This window comes from Centropristis striata, chromosome 2 (assembly GCF_030273125.1).
Source record: "Centropristis striata isolate RG_2023a ecotype Rhode Island chromosome 2, C.striata_1.0, whole genome shotgun sequence".
Classification (NCBI taxonomy): Eukaryota; Metazoa; Chordata; class Actinopteri; order Perciformes; family Serranidae; genus Centropristis; species Centropristis striata.
This window is the reverse complement of record NC_081518.1, coordinates 19,164,963-19,177,509: the sequence shown is the minus strand read 5'-3', so window position 1 is coordinate 19,177,509 and position 12,547 is coordinate 19,164,963. Positions and strand designations below refer to the sequence as shown.

The 12,547-nt window shown below is 37.5% G+C and overlaps 1 protein-coding gene across 2 annotated transcripts; it reads left to right on the top strand.

Annotated features, from left to right (window-relative positions):
* Window positions 1-300: 300 nt before the first annotated feature.
* Window positions 301-11,927, top strand: rab4a (RAB4a, member RAS oncogene family). 2 transcript variants are annotated; one of them, XR_009396189.1, is made up of 8 exons: window positions 301-463; window positions 2,589-2,669; window positions 4,097-4,211; window positions 5,847-5,909; window positions 5,995-6,149; window positions 6,998-7,093; window positions 7,948-8,123; window positions 10,028-11,927. XR_009396189.1 is itself a non-coding variant. In XM_059357377.1 (8 exons), the coding sequence occupies exons 1-7, from the start codon at window positions 448-450 to the stop codon at window positions 8,061-8,063; spliced, it is 642 nt and encodes a 213-aa protein (XP_059213360.1). In that variant the 5' UTR covers window positions 303-447; the 3' UTR covers window positions 8,064-8,089; window positions 10,028-11,927. The 2 variants fall into 2 exon arrangements, 1 of the variants encoding a protein (XP_059213360.1); XM_059357377.1 differs by having other exon boundaries at window positions 303-463; window positions 7,948-8,089.
* Window positions 11,928-12,547: the final 620 nt, after the last annotated feature.

Sequence of the window (12,547 nt, the reverse complement as noted above, 5' to 3'; positions counted from 1 at the left end):
GGGACGGTCGTAAAGATTTTGTCTTTTTTTTAATAATTTTGTGTCTTTTTTTGGTAATTTTGTGTATTTCTTTTTGTAATTTTGTCTCTTTTAAGTAATTTTTTTCTGTCATTTTGATACTGCCTTCAGCGGCCCCCAGATAATTTGAATTTGAGACCCCTGCTGTACATGGTAAACAACATGATGATCGAGCGGTATGGTAGTAATGCCCACCTGTAGCGGGTAAAACAGCGCCACCCTGTGGCAGTCTGAAGACATTACAATAATCGGCCTTTTTCGGGGCTTTTATTTTGAAAACGAACCACGTACGGGAAGTCGGAGGGGAAAATCAGCTGGGATCCGCGGAAATCATCAACAGCACTATTTTCCTTTACTTAGCTAGCTATCCATCTGTCAGATTTAATTCCTCCTTCCCTTCCTTCTTGCTGCTAAAACGCCACCCTGGCGATGTCGGAGTCTTACGGTAAGGAGGCTGTTTGTGTGTTGGGAGCCACCGTTAACATGTAAGCAGCCGGAGATGGATGAGGCAGGTGTGCCGACAGAGCTTTTCTCACCGTAAACAGATAGATAGCTGGCAGGCTAACCGAGGGCTGCTGGCCTTAACAACGCAGCGTTATAAATATCTCAGAGGATACACAGTGTGGTTCACTGTCGCTGTGTGGACAAAATGTATCGAGTGTGTGAGGTTACAATCCCCACAGAGGCGAGGCGGACTGACAGGAAGCTGACAGCAGGGACAGGCTGAGGATGATGGAGCTGATAAAAGAGCTGTGTATCCTCTACAATACACACATACAAGTGACGCAGGGATACATATGTAGGTGATATCCATAGTTGTGAGGGACTGATGTCCTAGCTTTATTTTACATGAAGGAGATCAGGATTTTGAAGTGGAGCAGGGATACTACACAGTACACCATGTATGTGCTGCTGTGTAAAGCATAGCTGTGCATACAAGCCTGTACCCTGCTCTATTCTCTTCCTGTGCGTTTAACCCTTTATAGGGCACTCCTGGAAATTGAAAAATTACAAGACTTTTTGCAAAATGTTTCATTTTTATATTGCAAATCGAGGTCAATGAAGTCTTAATCATTATTATATTTATTATAGTCTCATAGCCCACAGCAACCCTAAACAGACAGTAACACATCATTTGCATCCATCACCACTTTATCTTTTACCTTTAAACTATTTATTATCTTTTTATACTACGTATTACATATGCGTAATGTCTGAATGTCTTTTTTAAAGCACCTTATATATGATGACATAAATTGAGTTGTATACTTTTTTAATACAATGACAATAAAGGAAAGCTTGAATCTTGTATGATTTACTGAAGCTCAAGTTACCAAATATGGTAGCTATGTTTAATTTAACAAGGTCAAGATATGTACTGAGAACAATTTGCAGTTAAAATAACTTGGAAGTCTTCTCTTGTGGACAAACTGTATAATGATGACAATGTTTCTACATGACCACAAACATATTTGATATTAATCCCCTGCAGTTTGTTAGTATACATATCAGATAGCTTTATGTTGGTAATAAAGGTGTCAGGTTTTAGTTCTGTAGTTGTAATGAGCTTTGGTTATTAGAAATCACAGGATCAATGAAATCAAACATTTGCTCATAAACATGGCTTTTTTTTTTATCTTACTTGATAGAATGTAGCCAAGTTTGGCATAAGTCATTGTCTTGCAAGTAACAATTAAGTCACACGTCTTTGTACTCAAGTCCCAAATCCTACACTTACGTTTCAAGTCCGTAACAAGTCATAATGCGCTCTTTACCAAATGTAATGCTATTTCGACAGCAGAGTAATTGTATGTCAAATGTATGAAACGGATGCCTTTTGATATTTTTATTTATGTGTAAAACAAGTGCGACTGAGCTTAATCATAAAAACACTAGTGCAAACATTACACAGCCTGGCTTTGAGGAAGGGATCAAGTCTTTTCAAATCAAAAGGCTCAAGTCGGCAAAGTTCAATTTAGGTTGCAGGTCTTTGTTGATATTTTGTCAAGTCCAAATGTAACTGCAGTTTCATAGAAGCAGTGAAAAGTTACATCCAGCAGTCTTCAATTAATAAAATTACCTTGGCTCTACAAATGAAGATCAACAGAGAGATAAACTGTGAATCAGTTTACCTTCAAATATCTTTGAACATGAATGGATATGCTTGCTTTACCATTAATTATGAAGGGGACTACATATAAGTCAAAAACAAGTATTTATTTACACTTCTTTAAAGTATTGTTATTGTTTTTTAATTACAAATAGCTGCAATGTAACATTGTAAAAAATGGTTTATATAAATCCAAATAAAGGGGTAGTGCATTCAAATTGCTCAACATTGCACAAACAATACTTTGTATTTGCAGAAACATGGTAAATAGAGTAAATTTACAGATTGCCATATCAGTAACAGTCTAAAGTCAATACATTTTTGACTCAAGTCTGACCTGAATCCAAGTCCTGTGACTTGAGTCTACACATCTGCTATATTACTGAGGAATTATTATCATAATTGCTATAAAACAGATGAATCGTGTATGCACCATTATGTGTGTTGTTTCTTACCGTAGATTTCCTGTTTAAATTCCTGGTGATCGGGAATGCTGGAACGGGTAAATCCTGTCTGCTGCACCAGTTCATCGAGAAGAGATGTAAGTGATGCAACACACCGTTCTTTATCTATTTATCTATTGTTAACTGTACGCTGACGTCTAATGTACATGCCTGTAGCGTTGTTGACTAATCAACATATTAATGACAATAGTAATGAGTCATGAAGGAAAACAATGTGTCTCTAGAGATGTGTCTAGATCAGGGATGGGCAACTTAAATGCTGGAGGGGGTCACTATTTTCATCAACACCACCACAGGGCCACATATAGGACCCTTAACCAGATATAATGAAACTGCAATTTTAAATATGTTTACAGTGCAGTAACTTAACTTATTTCATGCCCAAATGCATGTACAATGCAAAAAAGGTGTGTCTAAAAACAAGATAAAAACACTAAATCTGAGGGAAATGATCTTGCTGCATGGGCAGATAATTTCACTTGACAAGATTTGTTGAATTAAGATTATTAAATCTAGAAATAAGCATGTTGAACACTTAAAATAAGAAATTAACTCTCAAAACATGATAAATTATCTAACACTTCTAAATCTAAATTTGTTTTATCTTAAGAACTAAATAATTTGCAGTGTTTTACAGTATAAATAGGAAAATAAAAGGTTTGAAGCAAATAAAAAAAGAACCACTTACTGTGATTTCTTTTTTGTTCAGTGCAAGAACAGCAGACCAACATTAATTGCAAGAAGTAATTTAGTGCATTTTTACAATGCACTTTTAAGATTTCATGCTCAAATGCATGTAGTTGTACTGAGGGCCACTTCAAGTGAGGGTTCGGGCCGTATGCGGCCCCCGGGCCTCCAGTTGCCCATCCCTGGTCTAGATAATGATAGTTCTGTTCTTCTACAGGGCATTTTCTTTACTATAGAGATACACTTTAGGCTGGTAGGCTAGTCAATACTGCTGGAAGGATTTCAGGAAGTGGGCAGGAAGGCGTTATGTCTCTGTATAACAGACAGGTCCTGAGGAAGGCTAACGCCATTATGGATTGTCCTGATCACCCTCTTCGAATGAATTTGAGCTCTTGCCCTCAGGCCGTCGTCTTAGGGCCCCTAGGTGGAGGATTAAAAGACTCCAGGTCTCATTTATACCAACTGCCATTTATTTAACTAATAGAAAGTAGCCCTCAAATTGCTCATTTTCACAAGTCTGCTTTTTGCACATCTGCACATTGCACTTTTTGCCTATACCAGGTATCAACTCTCCATTTAGGGGTATTAGCTCTGCAATGAACATGTGTCAGTGATTTTATATATGCGTATGGCGTTTCTTTGACTGTGTTTTATTCGACTTTTATTGGGTCTTATTCTGTCGTTGTGTACCTTGTCTTGTGTGCCCTGCTGCAAAACTAATCTCCCTTCAAGGGACTAATAAAGTGATTCTGATTCTGATTCTCAATATGTGTTGCAGAGATTTAATCATAAACCCATTTTAATTTTTTTTTTTCAGTTAAGGATGAATCCAACCACACGATTGGAGTGGAGTTTGGCTCTAAGATCATCAATGTGGTCAACAAAATGGTCAAACTGCAGATTTGGGACACTGCAGGACAAGAACGGTTCAGGTAGGAACAGTCCAACACCACTCTTCATGGTCAGAGGCTAAACCAGATCTGTGATAATAAAAGAGATCTGTTTTGGTAATTTTTTAAAATAAACTCTGGAACCTGCTTTACATTCAAATGACAGGTCTTATTCAATGAAAAAATGCAAAAACTGTTGTTTACTTTCCATCTGAAGGCTTTAGTTACTATACAAATGCATATTATTAAAACAGAATATGATCATAATAAATGTTGATGATAATTATTAACCAAACTGCCAATTAGTATATAAAGTAATTAAAATGAGCTCCACCTTTACCAGCGGCAATATTAAAGTGTTGGACACATTAATACATCAATCATTAGATGTAAGAATTATGACATGATACTTTTGGTACTTGATGCTAATACTTTGTGTACAAACTGATTCCAAAACAGTTGGGACACTACATACTGAATTTGACGTGTTCTGTTTTTATCTGCAGTTTACACAGCATCATAACTTTTATGAGAATCGGGGTATAATTTTAAATGCAGGACTTTTACTTGTGTTTTTCAGTGTAGTTATGCTATATGCTTGGATGCTAGCAGCTAAAGAGGCCTAACGTACCTGAGCTTATAGATGGGGCTGCAGGTTTTTTTTAATCTGGGGCTATTCATAAAACATTTGGTAATTACGCTGGTCAGAGGCTGATTTAATCCCCTTACCCTCTACAATAAATATTTAATAAACTTTATAAAAATAAATATACATTTGTTTAAACATGTATAATTTAACAGAATATAATCAAATATAATGTTTTTTAACAATGTATAAAGAAGAAAATGTGAATGAAAATTGATGAGAATAAATGGTTAAATGTTACGGTAATGATAGAATTGTTTGAATTAAAATACGTGTAAATTTCAATAAAATACATTTTGGTGATACCAGTTACCCTTGAGCATATTTAGGTGCTTGCCAAAGAAAAAGAAAAAAAACCCTTTCGTTGTTTTTTTTTATTTATTTAAAAATGTGTTACGGTAATTCATGTTGGCTCACAATGTCTCTAAAAATGTCAGAAAACACCTTGGGGCGTCCCGGTGGCTCACACTGGTAGAGCGCTTACCATTAAGGCTGAGTCCTTGCTGCGGCGGACCCGGGTTTGAATCCGGCCTGAGCTCCCTTTGCCGCATGTCTTCCCCTCTATCACCCCCTTTCAATCTATCACTTTCAATAAAAAGCAAAAAAATGCCAAAAAAATAATCTTTAAAAAAAAAAAAAGAAAACACCCTAACATTTTTGTCAAAGAAAATATGTATTCAATGCTCTTGGATTTTTGCTATGAGCTGTACCATGTTCAGGAGAATCACCCAATAGTCTTCTTGGTATTCTAACACGTGCAAACTGTTCAAATCTAATTGAGCAGATCTAAGTGCTGGTCAAAGACAGGCAAGTTAAGCATTCAGTGTTACTGAAACATTGCCTCTAAGACAGGCGTGAAGAATGACATTAATTTACTGTATTGCATTATAGTAATATCTGTTACTGTCATCAGCTCCTGTGCTTTCTCTGAAATGTCAACATATGTGTTTTAGAGGGGGTGACGTCAAGTTGTTTTAGCTGTCAAAGGAGACAAAGCTAAATAAACCCTTGAGTTTCTCTGTGTGTGTCAGGTCTGTGACTAGGAGCTACTACAGAGGAGCAGCAGGAGCTCTCCTGGTCTATGACATCACCAGGTAAATCAGGCCACCAGTTGATTCACATGTGCCTGGCTGTATTTACTTTCTAAAATGTATTGTGTCTGTCTATGAACACTTGCAGTCGGGAGACATACAACGCTCTGACCACGTGGCTGAGTGACGCCAGGATGCTGGCTAGTCAGAACATCGTCATCATATTATGTGGAAACAAGAAGGACTTGGACGCAGACAGAGAGGTCACGTTCCTGGAGGCTTCCCGCTTCGCTCAGGAGAACGGTAGGCTCAACAGTTTGTAATACATCCTCTCTGAAAACCTCTAATGATAGCTGGGAAAGTTATCCCTCCCAAGTGTTAACCTGTTGGTGTCAGAAGGAGGGTTTTATTGGCACTTTATCTGAAATGATTGCAATTTATTTCAGTTTTATAAAAAATGATGCTGCTCAAAATAAAACTGATTGCATTGTTCAGGGTTGGTACGGGTGCTTGAAATCCTTGAAAATGCTTGAATTTTAATGTTGAATTTCAAGGTTTGAAAAGTGTTTGGATTTTGGATTAAGTGCTTGTAATTGCTTGAAATTCGTACTGTATTCCTCTTATAATCTGACTATAGATAACCGCATTTTCAATGGAATAAATATATAAAGTGAATAGCCTAAAGCCTCTAATCTGAAATGAAGACCGCTCCGCCTGCGTCTCGCCTGCATCTTGTTTCTGAGAGGTTTCTTGTTGCTCTACCCTGTATCTTCTTACTGAAGGGAGTTTTTCTAATTCCTAGTGGATGTGAGGGCTCCTGAAGTATTTGTGGGGCTTTCCTCCTAGTTTGGGTCGTTTCTATACCAGTATGTTTTATGAGATTAGCTACTTTTAGTTGTTAAAAGTGTAATACCATTGCTGGTGGTATGGTTATGTGAAATGACCCCTTTTAGTATCAAAGTACTCATCTAAAACATGCCATTTAAAACCATTGAAAGGTCCTGGAAAAGCTTGAAAATAGACCTTGAAAGTCCTTGAAAAGTGCTTGAATTTGACCACTGAAAAAGTGTACGAACCCTGATTGTTGAGACTGCAAAGGACTGAAATATGGTGTGTGTGTGTGTGTGTGTGTGTGTGTTTGTGTGTTCCAGAGCTGATGTTCTTGGAGACCAGCGCTCTAACAGGGGAGAACGTTGAGGAGGCCTTTGTCCAGTGCGCTCGCAAAATCCTCAACAAGATAGAGTCGGGTAGGAAGTGCAGTCCTGGTCTATAACCTTCAGCCCAGACTCTAAATCCCCTCTTATATGGATAGGATCAACAAGGCAGGCTTAACCCTTTGATGCACAACATATTGACACCCCTTCTAATGCACAACATGAGTCAAAATGACCCTCATTCATTTCCCATGTTATTTAATGCTGCTGTGTGTTTCTGTAGGCCTACTCTATCTTTTGATTTCAACTTATTTTATGATTGAATATTCCAATAATTCTTTAAATATCTTGTTTTTGATAACAACAGATCATTATTTCCATTTTGCTTCTCATACTTTATGAAGAAAAAAAAGTTTTTGTATTATTACATAGCTAACTACTTGGCTCAGGAACTTGCTAAGCTAACTACTTAGCCAAGAAGTTAGCTAAGTAGTTAGCTTAACAAGCTACTTAGCTTAATACTTAGCCAAGAAGTTAGCTAAGTAGTTAGCCTAGCAAGCTACTTAGCTAAAAAATGGATATGAGTCATTTTTGACCCATGTTTTGCATTAGAAGAGTAGTGACACAAAAAGGGATTTTATTAAAAAATGAATAAAGGAAAATTAAAAATTAGGATGTCTGATGATCAAAAACAAACTAATTGAGGAAAACCTGGAATACTGAATGATGAAAATAATTTATTGCAAAGATATAGAACATAAAAACTCTGTCGGGTCACTTTAGACCCATGTTTTGCATCAAAGGGTTAAGGATGAGCCCAGACTCTGCACTGTAGTTTTCATAGAGATACGTTGGAAACAACTTGGCTTAACTATGAAAAGAGTCATATTAACATAGTTGGTGAAAGCCCCAGCATCCAGCCCCTCATTCATCTGTCTTGTTTCCAGGCGAGCTGGATCCAGAGAGGATGGGTTCAGGCATCCAGTACGGCGACGCTGCGTTACGACAGCTCCGTTCACCTCGTCGAGCTCAGCCACAGGGCACCCAGGAGTGTGGCTGCTAGTGGACACGCCCAGTAACACACACACGGTGAGAGGGACGGTGTGTCCACACTGTGTGCACTGTGAGACCATAATATTTTTGCCACACAATATTTGTCTATTTATTTATTTATGTATTTATTTATTAGGATCCCCATTAGCCATCACTCCATTGTGGGAGTAATGGCTATTCTCCCTGGGGTCCTCAAACAGGACACAATTTAAATACATAGTAAAAGCATACAGAGTAACAATTAGAATCTAGAATCTCTGGCAGTTATAAGAAAAAAAACTACAATATTAAATTCAATAATTTACCAAAAAGTGGAATACCGATTACAATTCAAAGAAATTTTGAAAATTATTATTAAAGGGGCGCTGTCGTGCTGGCGATGGAGTAGGACACGTTTGTTTGAGCTCCCGTCGAACTTCTTTTTTATTTTTAGTTAATAAGCGCGCTGTACATTAAAACATCCACTAATCTACTCTGAAAATATTTCCGAAGCTGAGAGAAAGTCTACATGTGAGTGAATGGTGACGAATCTGCGTAAATTTCAATATACTGCGGCAGCGAACACGAGCATCAACACCACCGCTAGCAACACTGCTAGTACCAACACGGCAAGAACATCTCCACCACAGCTACGGTCAGCTAACGCTAAACCAGAGACGGAAGCCAAGTCCCTGAAATTGGAGATTCTTCTCTCGCTGAAAACTGAAATTTCAGTGGTGATAAAATCGGAAATTAAAAACACACTTGCCGACGACTTCGACTTCCTTTTAAAACTAGCTACAGGCACTAAAAGCAGAAGTTAAGAATAACACGGTGGCGATTCACTTGGAGATTGACCAAGTACAAACCACAATTAAAGATCAACACAATGTGTTAATCTTCCCCTGCTGACCATTAATCAGAAAGCAGAAAGCTTCACACATTGAAAAACAGTAGATTATTTCAGAAGAAGAAGCTGAATATTTTTCTTCTTTAAAAGCTGGGATTTTTTTTATCAAACCTTATTTAAACAAGAGTAAATAGTGTTTTTTCAGCTGTCCATCAGCAGGATATTAAACGTGGGATAAACTACAGTGTGCATGTCCATCATTATGAAGAGTTGTCAAAAAGTGCAATGCTGTGTTTACTGATGTGCTTTAACACTTAGGCTGAGGCTGCACTTGATGCTGCTGGTTAGTTGGATCAGTTCATTGTGAGTTATGGCCTTTTTAGGGAATTCATTGAGAATAAAAGTTCAAGCTATACTGAATAGTCTGAAGCTTTGAAGTTTCAATCATAATGTTGACATCAAATTCTAAATCATCATTCTTTAATGCATGTCTCTTCATTCTGTTAGATAGATAGATAGATAGATAGATAGATAGATAGATAGATAGATAGATAGATAGATAGATAGATAGATAGATAGATAGATAGATAGATAGATAGATAGATAGATAGATAGATAGATAGATAGATAGATAGATGTACGTTGTAATGTCCACAAGTCAACATTTATTTAAAATGAGTCATTTACAACTTTCACAGCACATTTTATACAATACAAAACAAAATATTATGCTTCAATCTATAATTGTTGGTGTTTGTCCTTTCAAAAACAATGTTTTCACTCGCCGCACACAAAGTAAGACATCACCTTTATAAATAGCAGACTGAGTTCTATTCATCAAAGAAAGTTCATTCAATACTAACTACGGTAAATCACTTTGTTTTAATAAACTGTGGATTTCTTCTTTTTGGGCGACGATGTCATAAAATATGACAAGAGACATTGGCTTAATTCGTAAACTTAATTAGAAGCTTTGAATGTTACAGCCCTAATAAAAATATCAAACCTCACCAAAATGACCCTTAAATAAAGGTGAGGCTTTGCTCCCAGCTGACAGTAGGTCACACCTCTGATCTTCCTCTGTAATAACAAGAGATGCTCATTGTCCCAACATGGCTCTTCTAACTGTGTGTTAATGTGGACAGTGTGTTTCAGACGGTTTGTGAGACCAGCAGAAGAACAGCCACGGGGACCCAGGGTTCAGGTTGCTATGGTGGTGACTCCTCTCTGACCTTTGACCTTTCGCACGGAACCTTCGGACCCTTTTTGAACCTTCGTTGTCATGGCTGCACCTCCCAGCCACTCGCCCTCTCAGAACTCTGAGCATCTCCGCGGTAACCAGAGGCTGCCCCCCTCCACCATGCTGCTGCACTATTGGACCAAACCTCCGTCAGGATGTCAATCACTCTCTTTCTGCTCATGTCCCCTCACACCTACTCACCTCTATAGTTTAGCTTTCTTCTGGAATACTTAAGGGAAAGTTTACATTTTGGAAAATGTTTTTTCTTTTGCATTTGAGTTAAACAAACAAGATCTAGCATGTTTATTAGCTTTAAAGGCATTTTTAATCCTCCCCGTCCTTCTGGTTTCCATAACAGGCTAAGCTAATAGCATCCTGAGTCCAGGCTGATACTTGATACATAGACATGAGGTATCAATATTTTCATCTTAAACAACTGTTCCTTTGAAGGTGGAGTCTGCGATTCTGGAGAAAAATGAGTATTTGAATTCCCAAATCTCCTGTCAGTGGTCCTTTAGAACATTAGCATGTTCCACTTTACCATTTCATCCCTCCATGGCTTCCTGCTGCCCTGTGCAGGAGCTAGTAGTGTCACATCAGGGCCACTGCTGAACACTGGTGGTATCAACACTGGATTTTTTTTTCAGTGAACGTGCAAGTGTATTGGATCAGAATCGTAGACATATATATATATTTTTTAAACCCTGCTAGTTAACTTCCTGCTCACCTGTTTTAAACGTCCCTCTAACAGTTTACAGACTAGCCATTCATTTAGCACTTTGTGTATCTCTTAGTACACACTTTGTGTACTAGTAAAGTTCCCCCAGGCAATGCAGCTGCCCAGTGACACTACATCAGCCTCCCTGTCTTACCCATCATGCTCTCTGCTTCTCTCCCTGCAGCATCTAATACACTGTACAGTGTTTCTGTATATAGAGACTGACGCATGTTTTCTCAAACAGAATATCAGAGTATTTCATTATGAAGAGATATTATATGTATATTAAAGTAGATGTCATATCCAGCATCTGTTTTAACGGCCCACAGTGTTATTATCATGTTAAGCTACTTGTCAGCAGTATGGATGGCCATTACTGTTTGCAGCAATGATGTTTATGTGTAAATGGGATTACATTATGGACTAACATGGTTATGTGCTGTTTAATCATAGTTCATAGATTGAAACAGAAATACATTTGGTTTGGTAATTTAAATCATTTTGAGTGTAAAAGTTACATTTCAACTTTTGACTGAGCATTTAGTGAAATGACTTCTAATAATGATGTGACACAGAGGATTCCACTTGTGACTGATCCCTGTCATCTATAAATGATGATGTTTACATGGATACCTCAGTGGCTGCTGCAGCCGTGGGCCAATACTAACTGAATGCATTTCAACTTTTAGGAATGGGAGGAAAGTGTCTGATGTGTGTTTGATGTTTATTTGTCTCCAAAGATACTTTAGTTCAGCCACATGAAGCTCTCGACAGAAAACACTTGAACTTGGGAGTTTTGTGGACATTTAGAGGTGTGTTTTGCATATGTGCATTTAAGCATTACAAGCATTTTTTTTGTTTTTGCCCCATGACTATTATGCATTGAATTTTTAAATCAAGCACACTTCAAACTGTAGAAATATATGTTTTATGTGGTAGTGGCTTCAGCCGCTCCACATCAGGTTGCCGTCTTGTGTTTGTGTCAAGTCCTTTGTTCAGTTTTTCTCGTCATTATGCATATCATGGATTTTTAATTTATTGTGTATGATAAAAGCATATGTTTTTAAAATAAAAACTACAACAGATACAGTGTTGTCTTTTAACCCTCTGAAATCTTTGGCTATTATGCCCTTTAAAAAATCTGTTGAAAAATCTTTACCATGCCATGTTGGTATCAGTTTTTTCAGCGTTACCTCACCTATATGTCCTGATAATTAATTTTTAACTTTGACTTACTTGATAAAAATGTTGAACCCAAAAGAAACTAAGGAAAACATAAAATCTGATCTTGAAAATTATATTTCAATACACAGAATTTTAAATGTTGCAATATGAATACAGGTTGCAAAAATAACTAACAGGTAAAATGAGGATAATATCTAGTTCTATATTTTTATACTAAATATATTTGACATTATCTCCAGTTTTACTTGACGGAATATAATCCAAAAAAAATCTGGCATGGAGTTTTAAGCCAGAACTTTAGAGGGAAGCTGATGGAGACGCTCGACGTTGCTTCATTTTTATGTCTTCACATCATGAAGAAATGTGCAGGTGCTTTCGTGGACTCTAGAGGGTTAAAGTAGTTTTTGGTGGTTAAGTCAACATTTCTAGAGCTGCTCCATCATTATTAGTGACCTATAGAAGTCTTGTGTGCAGAGAGCCTGCCCTCTGCCTCTTCTTTCTCATTTTACTTTGCTGTGCTCT

What these genes read in the sequence shown, in the direction of transcription:
- rab4a (XM_059357377.1), top strand. An exon ending in CTGGTCTATGACATCACCAG is followed by an intron (nt 5,910 to 5,994) that starts GTAAATCAGGCC and finishes GAACACTTGCAG; the next exon opens with TCGGGAGACATACAACGCTC. An exon ending in CCGCTTCGCTCAGGAGAACG is followed by an intron (nt 6,150 to 6,997) that starts GTAGGCTCAACA and finishes TGTGTGTTCCAG; the next exon opens with AGCTGATGTTCTTGGAGACC.